This window comes from Tupaia chinensis, unplaced genomic scaffold (assembly GCF_000334495.1).
Source record: "Tupaia chinensis unplaced genomic scaffold, TupChi_1.0 Scaffold139431_1, whole genome shotgun sequence".
In the NCBI taxonomy this organism is placed as follows: Eukaryota; Metazoa; Chordata; class Mammalia; order Scandentia; family Tupaiidae; genus Tupaia; species Tupaia belangeri.
In genome coordinates this window covers 26,438-47,081 of record NW_006199316.1, presented here as the reverse complement: position 1 = coordinate 47,081, position 20,644 = coordinate 26,438, and the positions used below count along the sequence as shown (strand labels likewise).

Sequence of the window (20,644 nt, the reverse complement as noted above, 5' to 3'; positions counted from 1 at the left end):
AGGAGGGAGGAAGAGGCCTGAGCAGGGAGGCGGGGGGAGGAGAAAGGGCGAGCAGGAAGGGAAGGTGTGGAGGAGGGCAGAGGAAGGGCAGGGAACAGGAGAGGCTACCTGCAAAAGCAGCTGAAATGAAAGCCGGGCTCTGTGATGTGTGACACAGTCCCAGCTACTCGGGAGACCGAGGCAGGAGGAACAGGACATGGCAAGGCCCTGCCCACAACATACCACATAGGACTATGCACACACACACACACACACACACACACACACACACACGCGCGCACACACACACTCGGCAGCTGAAATAAACCTCCTCTGGCCGCCTCCTTCAGCCTTCGCTTCCTCCCGCAGACCAAGGACAGCTCCCTTTGCCCCTGGAAGTCCCCTGGCCCCGAGAAAGCCCAAGTTCTACAGAAAGGAAAGGCGTCAGAGCCGCTAGGAAACAAGTGCTGCATTTATTCCTTTGTTCTGTTGAGGAGAGATCACAATACGGAGTACAGCAGTCCTGGGCACGGCGGCACGGTGTGGTTAGTTTCCACGAGAACACGATGAACAGGAGCGGGGAGCTAGCTTGAGTGTCCACCCTATGACATTCGACCTCCCGCCATACCCTCCACTGCAGGGCCCCAAGCTCCTGGGAGCCACTGCCCATGTGCCGTTCTGGCCCCTGACGGGCTGAGCCAAGGCTACGGGTGCCATCGCTGCCGCCAGCCCAGGGGCTGAGGGCAGAGAAGCAAAGGGCCTGACTGCCCGCTGCCCATGGCAGGGTGCGGGCTCCAAGAGAATGGGACTCCCTCGGTCGGCGCCTGCCAGAGACCCAGCTTCAGGGTGGGAGCAGGGGTCCAGATGCGCCGGGCTGCAGCTAGAAGTCTGGGGAGCAGGGGAGGTGGCGGGGTGGGGCTCCAGAGCCCGTGGCATTATTGCTGAGAACATATGCAAGGGGCACATTCCCCAGGGCAGAGTGGAAGCCCCGGGCCTGGAACCCCTGTGCGCTCTGCAAAGGGGCAAGGCGGGAGGAACCTGCAGTGGAATCCCCCAGGAGGAAAACGACCACAGAGGACTCCGACTGCTAAGAGACCTTCGGCACAGACTCAGGGCAGGGCAGGCTGCGGATATGGAAGTGAGCTTCCCGTAGGAGCAGGGAGGAGTAAGAAAGTCCATGAGGGTGATTAGATAAAGGGGATGCAAACCTTCCAGGTCCCAAGACGCCTGAAGACTCCCGCCACGCTCCTACCCTACACCATCCCTACATCAAGAGAAGGGGCTGGGCCCTCAGGGAGAAAGCTGACTCCTAGGAGCAGGAGGTGAGGGAGGGCAGGGGGCAGGGAGGAGCAGATGGCTGCGGGGCTCAGCCCCCGCCCAGGAAGCGAGGCCACAGTTCACTAACACGGTACCATCCACGGACAGGTAGCCACGAAGACCACAGTCAGCAAACACACAGACAGACACACAGACAATTACTGGAGCGGGACAGACGGCAGGCTGCGGCGGGGAGGTTAGTGTGGCCGCATCGCTGAGTGAGGAAGGGGGCTGGGGGCGGGACGGGCACAGGGGACACGCAGGTTCTTGGCTTCTCCTGGGAAAGGTCGCCGAAGTGGCCGGTTTTCTTAAGCATCAACATCTTCATCTAAGGGTCGAGGAGCAGCCTCAGGTTCCGGAGGCTGAGGAGGAAGAGGGTTCAAGTTCAAATCAAATTTGTGGGTCTAGCCCCATGGTCTAGTAGTTAAGAGGACCAGGTCCCACATGGCTGACCACATAGTTCAAATCCTGGCATCAGCGGTTTGAAAATAAACCAGGTAGACGTGTGGGGGTTTCCGAAATCCTGACAGGGTAGAGAAATGAGGAGAAGGGACTGAGGTGCATCCTGCCTGATTTGGGGTGGTTTCTCCTTCTCCCACCCTCTGGAAAATACATACACTAAATTAAACTAAACTTGGGCTCCTTTCAGCTCTCTTAACCTGGTCTCCCCTGATCTTTAGCATAGCCCCCTTGCCTGGATGGAATTCCTGGATGACATCTTTTTTTATTTAAGGTTTTTGCCACAGGGCACATGTGCTCGCTGGGGAGAGAGAGAGAAAGAGATAGAGAAAGGGAAAGTAAGAAATCTCACACACACACACACACACACACACACACACACACACACCAGGAGGGGTGGCCATTTTGCAATCCCTTTTCCATCCTCCTCTAGGGACTTTGAGCATGAATGCACGTGTGCCCAATGTGATCTTCAAGCCACTGGATCCAGGACTCGAACCACTGTCGACCATGTGGAAATCCAGAGCCTTAACCACTATGCCACCTGCTGGTCCTGACATCCCTTCTGGGGAAGGGAGGAGGACACGCCAGAGATGCAGAGGGAGGAGACAAAGGCACGGGGGGTGACCTCGGGGAAGGTTCTCTGTGGGGTCGGGGAGTGGGCTAGAGCCTGGCAGACGTGGAAAGGACCACGATTCAGCCAGGGACCCACCTCCCCACTAGTTGCTCATAGTCCTGAGACTTCAGAGAAAGGGGTTTCTGAGAAAGACTGTTTTAGAAAAAAAGACCATTTCATTTCAAGGCTCCCTCTTTTTTTTTTTTTTTTTGGAGAGGTTTTTGCTATAGGGTGTGTGTGCTTGCCAGAAAGACAGACAGAGACAATCCCTTCTCCTCCATTCTCCTCTCCGGATCTTGGGCACGCACAGCATGAGTTTAAGCCACTGGGTCCAGGGCTCGAACTGTAGTCAACTACATGGGAGTTCAGCGATATAGCCATTACGCCAGCTGCTGGTCCCAAGGCTGCCTCTTTTTGAACCCCCACTCCCCATATTTTCAAAGATTTGCCTGACCTGCCTGCTGTGACAAATGCACAGGACACGGCCACCAGCAGCATCACCACCTCCTGACGGCGCGATGATGACCTCAAGCTCCAGCCATTACTGAGTAACTTCCAGAGCCCCATCCAGCAGATGAGCCATGAGCCCCACTCTGCCACCCTGGGCTGGGAGAGGGACAGAACGGCACCCAGGAGGGGCTGGCAGGTGGCGTAGTGGTTGAGACACTGGTCCTCAATGTGGCCGACTGTAGTTCGAGTCCTAGACCTGGTGGCTTGAAACTCATGCCGGGTGCATGTGCGTGCATGCCCAAAATCCTGAGAGGAGAATGGAGGAGAAGGGATTGCGGCGTGACCATCCCCCCTGGGGGGTGATTTCTCGCTTTTCCTCTCTCTGTCTCTCTCTGTGTCTCTGGCAAGCATATGTGCCTTATGGCAAAAATCTCTCTAAAAAAGGAAAAAATGGGGAACCAGCAGTTAGCGTAATGGCTATGTCACTGGACTCCCACGTAGTTGACCGCAGTTCGTGTCCCGGACCCGGTGGCTTAAAACTCACGCCGGGCGCGTGTGCGTGCGTGCCCAAGATCCCGAGAGGAGAATGGAGGAGAAGGGATTGCGGCGTGACCATCCCCCCTGGGGGGTGATTTCTCGCTTTCTGTCTCTATGTCTCTCTCTGTCTGTCTGGCGAGCACAAGCGCCCTACAGTGAAAATCTCTCCAAAAAAAAAAAACGGAAAAAATGGCCCTAAGGTGGGCCAGCTGGTAAGGTGGTGGTTAAGACAGCTAGGTCCCTCATGGCCACCTGCACAGTTGGAATCCCAGACCCAGCACCTCGAGAAATGTGCCAGGTGAATGTGCACGTATCCAAAATCCCAAGGGGAATGGGGAAGAGATTGCAGCATGGTCTTCACCTCTGGGGAGAAATGTCACTTTCCTTCTCTCTCTCTGTCTCTCTGCCAAGTGCATGCATCTTACAACAAATTAAAATAAATAAACAAATAAAGGAAGGAAGGAAGGAAGCGGCCCTAAGGTGCTTTCTGAATCACCACTGGAAGCCCTCGTCTTCAGGCTACTTTCCTGAGGAGCATTTCACTAATGTTCTCCCAGGTTGTACCCGTGTGGCAGCTGGGATGCCAGCATGAGCCTGACACTGGCCTGCGTGGTGGCATTTCCTAGTGTCCACTGTGCCCATGCACGGAATACCTCACTGTCTCCAGTCCTGGTCGGGCTTGCAGGGCTCATCACAAAAGCTGTGTCCCCTGCAAAGGCTAGCCCAGGACGTCCTGGCTGACTCCCCCACCCAGGCCTGGATGAAGACAGGGGTGGTGACAGGAGCAGACCTATGCAGAGGGCACCTCACCTTCCGCCCGAGCTGCACTTCAGTTCTCTGCTTTCTGGGGCTCCGTTGCTGGAAGGAAAACCAGAGAAGGTCACAGTGAACAGACGCCTCCCTCACCCAGGGGTCCACCCCTGCAGCAGCTGCGCCTAGTCCTGAGGCTGGGGGAGTGGAGAGGTGACACGTGGGACTCAGAGTCACACAGACACGGGCACAAACCCTCGCCCTGCTTCTGGCTGGTACAGAGACATGGGCATGTTCCTTGGCCTGAGTCCCTCAGTTGTAAAATGGGGACAGTGCAGCCCACCTTGTGGGGCCTGGGCTCCTTACACAATGGGGTTTCTGCCCAACCCGATGATCTGTCAATAGCGGGTGGCACTAGAATAGCTTGCTGGTTGATGAAGGGCCCTGTAGAGTCCCCTCCTGGCACTAAGGGAGCTGCCTGTAGGGTGGCCATGGTCCAGGTGACAGTCTGTCCCTGAGTGCACGAGGACCCTCTCCCGCTCCCTCTGTTCCACCTGGCAGGGGACACGGCATTACCATTCGAGGTGATGAGGGTCTCCGCTTGGGCTTCCTCGTCTCCTGGAGCCCTGGGAGAGGAAGAGACACAGACTTGTCAGAGGACTTAGCAGAGACAATACAGTGTCACTGCTCTGCTCGCTGGGCCAGGAATGCTGAGGGTCAGCCTACCAGGTCCTGGGGGGACTTGAGCATTCTCACCCACAGCACATGTGGGACAGAAGGTGACAGAGTCGGAGAGCATTCACAGCACCCTTCCTCACTGGAGCCTGTAGACCTCAGCCCTGGAGGGTGGGCCAGGCTGTGCGGGAGCTTGGCGTGTCCTGACAGACGGAGCTCCTCAGGTCAGTTACCCTTGACCAGTGTGGGTTAATGGGGTGTGGCCTTTATGTGGGTGGAGGGAGTCCATGTGTCTTAGCTCACAGAGCCCCGAGCCGCACTGTCCCAGGTCCTGCAGGGGCCACAAGGCCCTCTGCTTTTCTTCTCCCAAGTCCAGTGTCTAAAGGCCTCCAGACAAGGTTCTAGCACCTTCTCACTGACTTCCCCACACCCTGAATACATTAGAAGAAAGCAGGAATCTCTCCCTCAAGGTTTCGCCCCAGCATCTGCCTGCCAGTCCTCGGATGTCAACTCTGAGTCCCCAACACCCACATTCTCTTTCCAAGATAAGAATCCGGTGAGCACTGGGGTCAACCAGGGGCCCCTTCCTGTCCCTCCGAGTGTCACCCAGGTGTCCACCACCATGGCAGCCTTACCGGGGCTTCTGATTGAAACTGCACTTGCACCTGCGACCTGAAAGGCAAAAGAAGAAAGAAAAAAAGAATCCAAGGCCACGTGGCTGGCTTGGCCCCAGCAGGGCTACCCTGGGAGTCTGTGTGGGCTGGGGGACCTGCAAAGTGCACGCCTGCCCAGCTGCCAGCGGCAATCCTAGGAGCCAGGGTAGGACATTCAGTAGCGTGGACAGATTCCCCACCACAGTGCATTTGATTGCACAAGTCCCGGGCTCTGGGGAGACCAGGCTTCCGCAGGGGAAAAAGCCATGGGGCACAGCCTTCAGAGCACCCCAGGGACACTGCTCATGTCCTACCGCCTGTGACCAGCCCACTCACCCTACAACACAGCGCTGGGACCACAACCCCACCCTTCCTTTCTCTTTTGTTCTTTTTCTTGCCACAGAGCAGGTATGCTCACCATAGAAAGGGAGAAAGCACCCTCAATGAGGAGTGTCATGCCACAAGCCCTCTTCCTCCATGTCTTCACTCCATTAGGATTTGGGGTACATACACCCAACCAGGGCCAGGATCTGAACCACGATCAGCCAGTGATCCAGCTCCCTACGCACAGGGCTTAACTGCTGTGCTACGAGGCTGGTCTCACCTTCTTACTGAAAGGAACGAACTTACTGAGGATGAGGAGGATCCCAACAGAGAAGAGGACCACAGCAAACACCAGGCCTCCGATCCTCAGGGTCTGGTAGTCTGCAAAGGAAGCAGGGGGCGAGATGGGAGTGGGCCGGGAGAGGACGTCTGACCCTCCCTGGATTGGCTGTGCTCCACCTGTAGGGCGCTTTCACTCACCATAATGAAAAGGGTCCTTTTCTTGCTCCTGCTCAGTTGCTGCAAAAATAAACAAACACGGGGAACCAGCAGTTAGCATAATGGCTATGTCGCTGGACTCCCACGTAGTCGACTGCAGTTCGTGTCCCGGACCCGGTGGCTTAAAACTCACGCCGGGCGCGTGTGCGTGCGTGCCCAAGATCCCGAGAGGAGAATGGAGGAGAAGGGATTGCGGCGTGACCATCCCCCCTGGTGGGTGATTTCTCGCTTTCTGTCTCTATGTCTCTCTCTGTCTGTCTGGCGAGCGCACGCGCCCTACAGTGAAAATCTCTCAAAAAAAAAAAAAATACACGGTCACAAGAGAGACAGCTACATAGCCTGGCCCCAAATATGTGACCTGGCCTCACACAGCCCGGTGCCCATAAAGGGCTGCCTGAGAGGCAGAGCTACCTGGAGAAGCAGGGCTACCAGGCAGGGCCACTGAGAACCAGAGTGGACGCGGCTCTGGGCCAGGGAAGTTCTGTGCCAAGCCCATTCCCCGGATGGCCCCTTTTGATTCTTACCTCATCCCCCCCAAAGGCCAGGCCTATTCTCCTCTGAGACAGATGGGGAAACTGAGGCTGAGGTGGGTTTTGTGACTTGGACGAGGCCAGTTATGATGGAGAGTTATGAGCTAGAGGCTGATAGGCAGATCTGAGTCCCAAAGTTCAGCCAAGGTGCATGGTGGGCCAGAGGGCTTAAAGGCGGACCCTGCAGGCCTCGTAGGGGAGGTGGACCAAAGGGAGGGGCCCCTGGCCACACAGAAGAACCTGAGAGCCCCCAGCCTAATGTCCCGAGGGCCAAGGTGCCCACCCGAAAGGGCTGTGGCTGCCATGGTGCCACGGCCAGGTCTTACAGGGGTACTCACCACTGGCCAGAACCGTGGGGGCCAGCAGGCTGCATAGAAAGATCAGCACCACCTCCATGGCGTCTGGGGACAGAGGAGGGAAAAATGAGTCTCTGGATAGAACTCCACGGCAACCACGAATGCCCAGCTCTGCTCTCAGCACGAGGCCAAACCACCTGAGCAGAAGGCGTTAACGTCTGTCAGGCTCTTACAGAAGAACGTGCATTCAGTCAATGAACTCGACTACACAGTGCAGTCAGTGGGAACTATGACTAAGCCACGTTGCAGGCGAAGAAGTGCTACTTAGGGGTTAAATGACACATGCCAGAGTGACAGCAGGGCCCCACCAGGCTTAGCAACTCACTCCGCTACCACACTGCCTCTGGGGTGGAGGCCAAGATCCCTGAGGGCCCTGGAGGTGAGTCCATCCATGGCCACCTATCCAGGGCCTCCTCTGTGGCCATCTCTGCTTCATTAAGATGCCTGGGACCCCCTGGCCTTCCTGTTCCATAGCCCACACCTACTGTTGGAAATTCTTCTTAGGGCAGTCCTGTTGTCTAGTGGTTAGGGAAGCCAGATTTCACATGGCCAACCATGGTTCAAGTCCTGAACTGGGAAGCTGGAAAAACATACCAGGTACATGTGCAAATATGCCCCAAATCCCAACAGGACAGAGAAATGGAGAAGGGATTGCAGTATACCATGACCCACTGGGAGATGCTTTCTCCTTCCTCTCTCTGTTTCTCTGGTAAGTGAACACACCCTTTGGCAAATTTAAGGAAGGAAGAGAGAGAAACAAATTTTTGTTAGTATCGGTGGGGTCCAGTCAGTGGGTGGGAAGGAGGACTTGCATTGACAGCACTCTCTTACAGTAAACTCTGAAATGCTGACACTCCCTTAAGTTTCCCCTCACACCACACTCCAAAGCACCCACATCAAGTGCTCCCCACAGGCTTTAGTTCATAACCTCCAGAAAGGCAGTTGGATTCTACCAAGGGAGTTAGGAGACTGCTTTCTGGGCTCAGGCTCTCCTTCCCCAGATGTGGAACCTCTGCTCAGGCGCTTGTTGAGCCCTGGTCTTCAGGTGGGTGGAGGCCGAAGGCAGGGCCAGTTGGTCCCACCCAGGGATAGATTTCAGTGGAGGTATACATACCTCACACCTGGGCTTAAGAGGGTGTCGGAAAGAGCCAGAGAAGGGAACCCAGACCAGAAAGCCCAAGGCTGTTTGCTCTTTCCACGGATAGTGAAACAGTAATGGCCTGATGCCCGGACAACTGTCTGGAGGCCAGGGCAACGCTTACTTTGATCAAGGTCACATGCTACCTTCCCTGGGCCCAGCCTGAACCAGCAGCTCGGCTGCCCTGCACCACTCAGCCACCAGGGGTCAGTATAATTGCACCCAGAGCCCCGCCAGGCACAAGCCTGGGACTCTAAAAGCCTTCCCCAAAAGACAGTCATTCGCTTACAATGTTGTCTCATTTCACATGTGTATGTCTTTTAAATCTGACATGGTATTTTATACAACATCATGAAGCACCGTAATAAGATAAGCACCCACAAGTAACTTAAGAATTAGAACTTTACAAACACTGTGGCATTCAATGTGTTTTCCTCCTCCCAACCTCCTGCCTCTCTCCCACAGGACATTGGTTTCCCAAATCTATAAACACACATGCTTCATCATCCCCTTGCTCTCCTTTTTAAAAAGTTGCTAATCAGTGGGTATATAACGTCAGTTATGTGGGTCACTCAGTGGCATGGAGGTTAAGGCACTGGATCCCACATGACTGACTGTGCAGTTCTAGTCCCAGACCCAGCAGCTTAAAAACACGCCAGGTGCACGAACATGTGTGTCCAAAATCCCAAGAGGAGACTAGAGAAGGGATTGTGCTGTAGCCACCACCCCCCTCCACGGATGACTGCGGAGTGATTTCTCACTGTTCCTCTCTTTGTCTCTGTCTCTGGTGAGCACACACGCCCTATAGCAAGACTAAAACAACAAAATTTTCAGTTATGTAAACTGAGCAAATTTCAGAGATCTGCAGTACTGCACTGTGTCTATAATTAACAATATGGTATTGTGCACTTAAAGAAGATGGTGGATTAGGGCTGGTTGGTGGCGTGGTGGCTAAAGGCTCTGGATTCCCACATGGCCAACCATGGTTCGAATCCTGTACCTGGCAGCTTGCTTTCTCACTTTCTCTCATTCTCTCTCTTTCTTGCTCACTCTGTCCCTCTCTGGAAAAAAAATAAAAGTAAATAAAGTTAAACAAAATAATTCTTTTTAAAATAAAGAAGATGGTGGATTGCAACTCTTGAAAATATATAACTCACGTACCATGAAATTTACCATTTTAAAGTGTACAAACCAATGGTGCTTAGTATATTTGCAACGTGTGGGACCATCAGCACTAACTCGGGTTATTTATTATCCCCACATCAGCCCTGCGCCCGTCAGCACGCACTCCACTCTCCCTACTTCTCCCACCCCTGACGACCGACCTATTTTCTGTCTCTACAGGCTGCCTCTTTGGGACATCTCATATACACGGAATTATACAGCACATGGCCTTTCGTGTCTGGCTTTTACTGAACATGTTTTCAAGGTTCATCTGTGTTGTAATATGCCCTGGTTTTTTTTTTTTTTTTTTTTTTTTTTTAGGTTTTCACCATAGTCACTGTGTTCACAGGAAACAGAGAGAGGGAAAGTGAGAAATCACCCCCTAGGGGAATGGCCATGATGCAATCCCTTCCCCTCCATTCTCTCAGGATTTGGGGCGTGCACACACACGAGCCCAGCATGATTTTTCAAGCCACCGGGTTCAGGATTAGAACTACAGTTGGCCATGTGGGAGTCCAACACATTAACCACCATGCCACTGGCTAGCCTAGTACTTTATTCCTTTTAATGGCCGAATAGTCTTCCAGACATCTTGCTCTTTTTAAAAATGTATTTAACACATACATAGATATGAATCAGTTATTGTTCAGTGTAGCTTTTTTGAACTTTATAAATATATAATGTAGTTAATAGTCTTTTTTATTGTTGTTCGATATTATGTTTCTTTTGTAAAAATCATTGTTAAATCATTTATTTAACTGTATTTATTTATTTATTTTAATTTGACCAGAGTGAAACAGAGAGAGGGAAAATGAAAAGCAAGTTTCTAAGTCTGGGACTCCAACCATGTGCAGCCATGTGGAAGTCCATCACCTTAAAAATCACCTGCTGGCCTCAAGGGCCTTAATTTGTTTTGGCCAGTTCTGTGGCATGCCTTGAGAAGTTTCAAAAACCAAGGACAAAGACCAAATATACATAAGCCAGGAAGTGTGAATGAAAACCAAATTATACATAACACAGTTACATAAATATTTATTTGGTCTTTGCCTGGGCTCCTGGCACAGAGCCTGTTAGTGTCTTACATTATTCATTGCAAGGCCTTTGGACCATATCTGAGGCATGCTAATGAGGTTATCTTTGGTAGGCCCCTGGGTAGCTTTTTAAATATATACATATATGTATTTTTTTGAATTTGCTATAGGGACACATAAACTCACCAGAGCCAGAGAGAAAGCAAGTCACATGTCGACCACGTGAGAGTCCAGCACCTTTACCACCACACCATCTGCCTGCCCCCAATCTTATGCTTCTCTGATTATCCATACTATCACAAGTAACCATAGTTCATTCCTTTTCAGTGCTGCATAATACTCCATGGTGCAGGTATTAAATTATCATGGACTGATCCAGTCTCCTGTCAGAGGATACTTGTTTCTTCCCCCCAATTTTGTGCTATTATAAATAATACGGTGTGAACATTTTTGTGTATATTGCCCAACACACATGGAAGAATCCTGTAGGCACTGCATCAATTCTGACCACCACTCCCATGAGAAATAATTTTACATAGCAACCCTATACAAATACACATTTATGTACACCAGAAACAACCGTATCTCAGAACAACAATTACCCTTATTATGAATAAGGTATTGGAAACTTTTCTATTCTATTTCCTTAAAAATAAAATTAAAAAAAGAAAAAAGACATGGCACCTTGATGGGCCACACTCTAGAGTATGAAAAATACTGTGTTCTAAAGAATAGCCTAGAAGTGAAGTTGTACAGTATGCAAATCGCCAACTTTACCCAACAATTTCAAATCGTTTCCCGACTGGTCATCCCGTTAGCATCCCACCAGCTGGGCTTAACTGTTCTCATTACTCTGCATCGTCGTCAGTATTGTCAGACATCTTAATTTTGGTCAATCTAGAGGCATAAAACGTGGTCTTAATTGGAACGCTTAGCAGTGGTGGTGCGCTTGTGTTTCTATGCCATTCCTATTTCTTCATCAGTGATGTGTCTTTTGTGTCTTTTGCCCATTTAAAAAAATGACTTGACTTATAATTATTATTGCTACATTTTTGTTCTAGTTACTTAACCTTTGTCATTAAGTATTCCAAGTATCTCCTACCAACTGGTGGCTTGTCTTTTCACTTTTTAAAATGATCTTTTGATGAACAAAACTCCTTAATTCTAACATAACTAAATACAAAAATTTTTTGTGTCTTAATATATTTTTTCTCATTTTTGAAGTCAGAAGGAATTTTCACTTGAAACATCTTAAGCTTTGTCTTTTAAAGTAAAATCTTTAGTCCATCTAGAATGTTTGTATCTGGTGTGAGGTAGGGATCTAAGTTTACTTTTTCCCTATTGATAACCAGTTGTCTTGCCACCATTTGTTGACACTCCCTTCCCTTTCCTCATGATGTATAACACCACTTTTGTCATATATCTGGTTTCTATTTAGGTGTGGGTCTGTTTCTAGGCTTTCTCTTTGGATCAGTTTGTCTGTACTCACATTAAAATAACAATATCTTAGTTACTAAAGCTTTATAGTAATCTTGTCATGTGGTAGGAGAAACTTTAATCTTCTCTCTTCTTTTTCTTCAGAGATGTGTTCACTGTTCTTTTGCTCTTACATAAACATTTTGGAATTATCTTGTCCAATTCACCAAAACTTCTGTGATTTTCATGGGAATTTCTTTTTTTTGTTTGTTTGTTTTTGGATTTTTCTTATTGGGCACGTGCGCTCGCTGGAAAGACAGAGAGAGACAGAGAGATAGAAAGGGAGAAATCACCCCCCAGAGGGGATGGCCACACTGCAATCCCTTCTCCTCCATTCTCCTCTCGGGATCTTGGGCATGCACACACATGCGCCCAGCGTGAGTTTAAGCCACCGGGTCCGAGACTCAAACCGCAGTTGACTACATGGGAGTCCAGCGACATAGCCATTACGCTAACTGCTGGTCCCGTTCATGGGAATTTCAATGGATTATCTATAGAACAACTTGGGGAGAACTGACACGTTTCTGATCTTGCATGTCCTCTCTCTCTTCTCATTTGTTTAGGTCCTTTTTGATGCTTTCTAATCAAGTTTCATAAATGCTTTCATAGAGGTTTTGTACATCTGTCATATTTATTTCTAGAAACTTTATAATTGTATTGCTACTTTAATGTTATCGCTTGTGTATGTTTTCTAATTGTTGCTGGGTACAAAGAAAAGCAATTACTTGATTTCTATAGACTGATCTTAAATAATCTTATTAGGTTCTTTAGTTATTTCTAATAATTTACCTATAAATCCTTTTTTTTTTCCTGTAGACATATTGCCTATAATGTTACGGTATTCTTTTTCTTTCCAGTTCTTGCACTGTTCATTTCTTGACTTGGTGCAGTGGCTAGGACTTCCAGTGAAGCACAGAATAGAAGCAATGATGATGGGGACACATGAAACACACACAGACATACACACATAGACACAGTCTTATTCACTTCAAATGAAAGTCTTCTAATGTTTTGAAAGTGTTGTTTTAAGCTGCTGAATTGGAATAATTTGTTATGCAGTAACTGATAACTAGTACAACATATTTCTGATTTGTCCACTAATCTTTTAAAATTCCAGCTATCCTTTAGGCCCTTTTCTTTAATCCTGCAAAACTTGTAGCATTTTCTTTAATAAAGATCTATTAGTTACAAGCTCTGCTTTTGTTGATCTGAAAAGGTTTTCATTTTACCTTTGTGGTGGAGAGACCCTGAAATAATCCCCAATAATGTTAACCTTCTTGTGTGTTATGGTTTAGATAATGGTTTATCCCCCAAAGGTTCAATTTCCAGAAGCTGTCTGCAGTGTGGCTTTGGGAGGGAGTGAGACCTTTAACAGATATGACCTGATAGAAGGGCACCATCTAATCAGCTGGGGGCACAGGATAGACAAACAGATCAAGTAGGAATTACATTTCCTCTCTTCCCATGTGCTCACATCTCTCTCTGCTGCTGTCAGTCATGTTGTAATGTAGCTAGCCCGATGGAAGCTAGCCCGATGCTGGCCACACACCTTTGGGCTTTCCAGCCTCCAGAAGGGTGCACTGAATAAACCTCCATTTCTTTTTTTTTTTATAAAGCACCAGTCTCAGGTATTTCTGTTGAGCAACACAGCAACAGACTAAGACAGTATTCAAGCCTGTGTGAAATCTGCTCTCCTTGAACGCAGATAGGAGCTGCAACTTCCTTTTAACCAACAGAATATGGCAAAGCTACTAGAATGTCATACAAATGATACCACACAACACTCACTGTTGACAAACAAAAGCAAGAGAATTTTTCCCCTTGCTGAATCGACAAGTAAGCTGCCATATTGGAAGAAGGCCTGTGGAGAAGTCCACATGGCAAGAAATTGTAGAAAGCAACTGAGCACAGCCCCTAGCCAACAACCAGCAAGAAAACTGGGGATCTCCACTTTCCGTCACAAGACAAATTCTGCCAGCAACCCCAGGGAGTCTGGAAGCAAATCTTTTCCCAGTCAATCTTCTATCAGACAAAACTCTAGCAAATACCTCCACTGTAGCTCGGTGAAGAAAAGAATTCGGCTAAGCTGTATTAGACTTCTGACTTAAAAAAAAAAAAAAAAAAAAAAAAAAAAAAGAGGTAATAAACATACGTTGTTTTAAGCTGCTAAATTTGTGATAATTTCTTTCAACATTTCCCAGGTATTTTATATTCTGTATTTGATCATTCTAAAGGCATAAATCCTTGAAGGCCTAAATCTATTTTTTTATTTCTGTGTCTCTCAAGCATAATGACTTGCTTTTTCCTGTGTCTGGTAATCTTTGATTGTGAGGTTATATATGCTGCGTTTTAACGTATGGAAAACTGACAGCCCCATCATGCAGCCATAGAAAACGAATACATTATCGTTGAAAAGTAATTTGGTCATGTGCACAATTATAGGTTGATAATTATATTTAGTCTGTACTTTGAAAATGTCGTTCCACTGCTTTTTGCTTTCCATTATAGCTGCTGAGAAGTCTGTTGCTTATTGTCTTCCTTTAAACATGTTCTATCTTCTACTTGTTTTAATTTCTTCTTTTTGTGTTAGTGCTCTGAATTCCATTAAACTATAGTCTAAATGTAGATTTATTTCTATGTATCCTGTTGTGTTTTGCTTACCTGTAGAGTCATCTCTTTCAGCAATTAAAAACTATCAACCATCATCTCTTCAAATATTGCCTCTCCTCCATTTTCTCTACTTACTCTTTCTGAGACTATGGTTAGAAATGTCAGGGGACCGGCAGATGGTGTAATGATTACATCACTGGATGTCATGTAGTCAACAACTGTTCGGGTCCCAGGACCAATAGCTTAAAACTCTCGCTGGGCTCATGTGTGCGTGCATGCATGACCAAAATCCTGAGAGGAGAATGGGGGAAAAGGGATTGCAGCATGGCCATTCCCCCTAAAGAGTGATTTCTCACTTTCTGTCTGTCTCTCCAGCAAACACATGTGCCCTATAGCAAAAGAATCTCTTGAGAAAAAGAAAGAAAGAGAAAGAAAAAAAGAAAGATGTCAGATATTCTCATTCTAGTCTTCACATCACTCAACTTCTCTTTTATATTTTTCACTCCCTTTTCTCTCTGTGCTACATTCTGGGTAATTGTTTCAGATTTATTTCCTTTTTGTTGGTTTCCCTCTTAATCACGTTTTATCTGCTGTTTAATACATCTGTTTAATTTTCTATTTCAATGACTATACTACTGCTGTGGTTTGAATATGTCCCCTGAAAATGTATATGTCAAAATTTGGTGAGATATCGTGAAGGTATTAACGGGACAAGGAACTGAATCCAACTATGGGATTAAGAGGTGAAGTCTCTAAGAAGTGATTAGGATTAGATAAGGTTATCAGGGTGAGCCTCCCATCCTAAAATACTATTTGGTTTATAAGAAAAGGGAACAAGACCAGAGTAGATACACAGACTCAGACATATTCTGCTCTCTCACCACGTGAGGCCCCCCATGTTATCCACCAGCAAGAAAACTCTCTCCAAATATCGCCCCTGTACCTTGGACCTCAAAACTGTAAGGTTTAAATATCTATTCTTATAAATTACCCAGACTCCAGTATTTCTGCTATTAGAAACACAAAAGACTAAAATAATTCTTTATTTCTAAATGTTCTATTTGGTCCTTTTAAAATTGCTTGGTCATTTGTGTTAGTCTTTGTTGCTTGCTCATTTTCTTGCCCTTGTTTTTTCTTTCTTTCAACATTTCCCTCATTGTTATTTTATATCCAATAATTCTAAAATCTTGAATCCTTGGGAGATCTAAATCTATTTGTTACTGCTTCTATGCCTCTCCATCACAGAAACTTGTTTTTTTCTGTGCTTAGAATCTTTTTTTTTTTTTTCTTTTTGGAGAGGGTTTTGCTATAGGGCTGTGCTCTTGCCAGAAAGACAGAGAGAAACAGAGACAGAAAGTGAGAAATCACCCCCCAGGGGGGATGGCCAGGCCGCAATCCCTTCTCCTCCATTCTCCTCTTGGGATCTTGGGCATGCATGCACACATGCCCAGCATGAGTTTAAGCCACGAGGTCCAGGACTTGAACCACAGTTGACTATATGGAAGTCTAGCGACATAGCCATTACGCCAACTGCTGGTCCCTCGTGTGTTTAGAATCTTTGATTGTGAGCTCATATATACTAGATTTTAATCTGTGGGAAATTGACAGTCCCACAGTGGAATGTAGAAGTGGAATTTTCCCTAGGGAAAATTTTGTTTCATTTTTTCATGGAGACTGAAGGCAGCAAATACCAACCTCGGACCCTGTTAGCCCCTTCTCCAGGGTCCTGAACACGAGGTAAGAGTCTTAGGTTTGGCTCCCCCACCTTGCTGGGCTCAGCACTTCATCTCCAGAATGCAGTGATATCAACTGATCCTCATCCTAAGAGCAACTCTGGCTTCAACTCTGCTGACACTTCGCATAACCCAGTGCTAGTTTCTTCTTACAGGTTTTGTTAGGTCCTGTTTTATGTTTTGTTTTTAGGTACTGCTTGGTAGGGCGAGAGGGGCTGTGAATGATGGAATGATTTTCTTTCCTTCTTGAAATTCAAATTCCACAGTAACAAAACTGTGATTCATTGATTGATTGATTGATTTAATTAATTTCCCAGAGAGGGTGTGCGTGCTCTCACACACTAGAGAGAGACAGAGAGAGCAAGAGACACAGAAAGTGAGAAAGCACCCCCACTGAAGAACAGTCAAAACAGTCCCTCCTCCTCCATCTCTCCCCCGTTTGGGGATTTTGGCCATGCACGCACACACACCTGGCATGGCCTTCCTGCCGTGATCCCACTGTCACCAGGTCCAGGGCTCCAACGGGATGGTTGGCAGTGGGAGCTAGCTTTCTTAATAACCAGGCCAATGGGCTGGCCTAGCACCAATTATTTCATAATGGAAAGTTCCTCCAATCATCTAGACAGTCATACTATCCTAAATACATTTTTCAAAGTATGAAATAAAACAACTTTGAGCACTTGCTATTTATGAAATCCCCCCAAGTGTACTCCCACTTCCCAGACCACGTCTCATCTCCAAAGTACATCTTCACATTACATCTGCTCCTCGCTTAACCAGGGGGGAGAATGGACTCAAGACTTGGAAGGGCAAAACTGCACATTAAAAGCCTTTAAGTCCTTGGTTAGCCTTACAGCCTAGTGGTTAAGGGAGCCAGGTCCAACATGGCCCACTATGTGGTTCAAATCCTGGCCCTGGTGGCTTAAAAAACACACTGGGAACAAGTGCCTGCATGCCCCCAATCCTGATAGGTGGGAGAAATGGAAAAGGGCCTGCGGCATGACCATTCCCCCAGTGAGGGGGTGCTTTCTCTCTCACTCTCTGTCCCTTTCTCTGGCGAGCACGTGCACTTTCTGGCAAAGAAAAGACAAAAGCCTTCGCATCTAAGGACAAACAGGCCAGGTTCCCCACAGTGTCCACTGACCAGTCAGAGAGGGATTATTTGGGCCCTGTAGGGCCCTGTCCTAGTCCGTTATTGTGTTCTTAAACAAACAGTGGTAGGGAAATTGATAAAGAGTAGACATGTGTTTGGCTCCTTGTTCTGGCAGCTGGAAAGTGCAAGAGTGTGCGGCTGCCCCTGGCTGCACCATGACACGGTGGAGTGAACTAGAAAGGTAGGTGATGAGAGCGATCTCTGGGCCGCTGTTAATTTTGTAACAATCCACTCTCAGGGGAACTCACTGCTTCCCACAGAACTCAAGCCTTCTCACAAGACAGCATTCATCTATTCATGAGGGAGGTGGCTCCATGACCCAAACACCACCCACCGGACTTCACCTCTGAAAGGTCTCACCACAGCCCAATGCCATTATGTGGGGGACTTAATCCCAGCACACCAACTCTTAGAGACAAACCATTATCCAAACCGTAGCAGGCTCCTCCTGGGCGCAGTAAAGGCATGGGTCAAACATTCCAGGCTACTAGGCCCAATGGCTAGCAGCTCGGGTTGTTGCTGTGGCTCCCCCTAAGCCCCAACCATCACCTCCACAGATCCTCGGGTTCAGGTCAGTTCCTCGAAGAATGAATTCCTAGAAAGGGCCAGACTATTCTGGGTTCAGCAAGAGGTAAATGCATGACCAAGACACAGATTCAGCTTCCAAGGAGAGGGTGGTTTAAAAGCAAAGGGTCTGGTACATCAGCGAATGTGAGAACTCCAGTGGGTAGAGACTTGGCTCAGCAGGAGTCCAGCTGGGCAGGGAAGGAGAAGGGAGACAGAGAATGCAGGAGGCAACCTGGAAAGTTCCCATGAAGCTGCTGACACTTCAGCTGAACCACGCGAGGAGGATGGGAGGGGGACATGGAAAGGAGGGTTGACAATCCCATTCAAGTTCAGTTGGAGTTGATCCTTAAGGCACTTCATTCAACAGTGACTGCCTGAAGGGGCTTCCCTGGAAGGACTCCCAATGAGGTTCAGCAAGAGAGACAGCTCCTTCCCCTGGCAAAGCCTGCACAGCACAGGCAGGGCTGAGACAGCAACTGAACAGCAGCCACATTGATCATCAGACTTCTTCCATGATAGCGAATAAAGCAGGCAGGGGTAGGTGGTAGAATTCTGATGGGGTGGTTGGAATCAGGCTGTGGAAGACCTGGAGTGTCAGTTACAGAGCTCAAACTCTTCTCTGTATTAGAAAGAAAACATCCCAATCGAGTTACTGTGTACTGAAAGGAACTCTGTTGGACGTCTGAAAAGCCACCAGGCCTTGCTCCTTCAGCTGCTGCCCAGGCCTGGGCTGCACCAGCCACGCCTCAGCGCAAGCCTCCTCAGGCCTTAAACCTATTTGTCAGTCTCAGCGGGGGTATCGCTGGCATGGTCCCTGATCCGGGGGCCAAGGGCATACACAGAACCCCTGAGGAACACAGTGCCTTTGTCTCACTGCAACCACACACAGGAAACTCAGTCCCCTTCTATGCCCCTTGGCACTCTCCCACCTCCCAGGACCACACATTCCTCCCTCTGTCCAGGGAAGGAAGTGGGGCTCCCTGGGGAGGCTGGAGTTAGGGGTTAAGAGGTGGTACTGAGGCCAGCAGGTGGCCTGATGGCTAAGGCACTGGACTCCCACACGGACCACAGTTTGAGTCCTGGACCTGGTGGCTTGCTTTCTCACTCCCCACCGCCTCCTACCCCCGCCCCCCCAATCTCTCTCTGGTGAATGCATGTGCCCTATAGAAAAAAAAAAAAAGTAATAATAATATATAAAATTAAATAAATCATTCTTTTTAAAAAGAGGTGGTAGGAATGATGACTTGCACAAGCTTGTTTAAGCCCTCTTCCGTATAGAAAAAAAAAAAAAGTAATAATAATAAATAAAATTAAATAAATAATTCTTTTTAAAAAGAGGTGGTAAGAATGATGAATCTTTTCCAGGCCACAGGGTATAAGGAGGGGCTGGAGGAGAGGAGGGGGATCTTAAGAGAGAGAGAGGTAGGCAAAGTTGCAGGAGTTGAACTGGGCCTGTGGGAGGCAGTCCATACGCTGAGGCCTTGAGACCCTGCCTGGGGGCCTGAGATCCTGGTCTGAGGAGAGAGGGCACCTGAGAAGTCCCCAGTGCTAGGTGGAAGGTGCTGAGCCCCTCCTCATTCTTCTGCTCCCTGACTTTTGAGTTCATTTCCACCCCTTGCCCGATCTGCGAAATGGGACCAATTCCATTTTGCTTCCACTAGAGTGGATTCTGAACGAATTCGGTTTCCGGTCCCCTTCCTGCCCCTTTCCGCAGCCCCACGGCGCTCTCATTGGTAAACAGCTGGTGTTTGGGTGGCAGCAGCTCCTGCATGTTAATCGTCCTCTCTGACCCTCCTGCTGGGCACACTTGCTCCTAGCATGTGCAGGAGAGAGCAATCAGAAGTTCCTCCGGTGATTATCTTTCCATATTGAGTCACATAATTTCACTTAATTGCTGGGTAAAACTGCTCGGAAAGAGAAGCCAGTGGTTGATGATAGAGCAATATGCTGCCTTCTTCCTGGTCACGGCAGCAGAGGTAGAGCAGAATACCCAGTGCTACTGTGAAAGTAACTCAGAAACCTCCTCCCTTGAAAATATAGAGGTTCCACATTACTGTAAAGCCTCGTTACCAGCCCCCTGCTTCCCCTGCTCCCTAAACCTGGCTCCTTCTCCCTCATCCCACCTGCTTGCCTTCCTGCAGCCTCTGCCCATCCCTAACGTGACTTAAGGGATCAGCACAGCTGGGTCCTGGCAGGGCGCCCCACAGGGAAGATGAGGATCCAAACCAGGCAGGACGTACTGGAAGGGACCCTTCTATGGAGTCACCGATTGCCTGGGTCCCATGATTTAAGCTACCTGGTTACCCTAGACTGTTGCTAAATGCCAGAAGGCATGACTTAGTCTATAAGGTGTCCAGCTCTTTGCAGCCAAGGAGCCTGCTAAAAAAAAGACTCGCCTATGTATGAATAAGGATAGCCACACCATGAGGTTGACCAGATGGAGCTGGCATCAAGAGACGCAGGCTCTTTCTTTTTATTCAAGGAGGTTGAAGCCAAAGAACAGATGATGCACCTGATTCATTCAGCTAGTCAGGGCCGGGGCCTGGGTCAGAACACACGCCTCCACTGCCTGAGTGGTGGCAGGTGGGGCTGGCTGGGAAGCAGGGAAGGCTGAGCAATGCCTAGGGA

The 20,644-nt window shown here is 48.5% G+C and overlaps 1 protein-coding gene across 2 annotated transcripts in view; it reads right to left on the bottom strand.

Annotated features, from left to right (window-relative positions):
- Positions 1-433: 433 nt before the first annotated feature.
- FXYD6 (FXYD domain containing ion transport regulator 6) overlaps positions 434-20,644 on the bottom strand; it is a 43,977-nt gene continuing 23,766 nt past the window's right edge. For both annotated transcript variants that reach the window (XM_006161879.3, XM_006161878.3), the window contains exons 2-8: positions 7,127-7,189; positions 6,241-6,279; positions 6,067-6,141; positions 5,419-5,455; positions 4,685-4,734; positions 4,169-4,216; positions 434-1,658 (exon numbers count right to left, since the gene is read on the bottom strand). In XM_006161879.3, the coding sequence (XP_006161941.1) occupies positions 4,188-4,216; positions 4,685-4,734; positions 5,419-5,455; positions 6,067-6,141; positions 6,241-6,279; positions 7,127-7,184 (288 nt within the window). In that variant the 5' untranslated portion in view covers positions 7,185-7,189 and the 3' untranslated portion in view covers positions 434-1,658; positions 4,169-4,187. The remainder of the gene's footprint in view (positions 1,659-4,168; positions 4,217-4,684; positions 4,735-5,418; positions 5,456-6,066; positions 6,142-6,240; positions 6,280-7,126; positions 7,190-20,644) is intronic.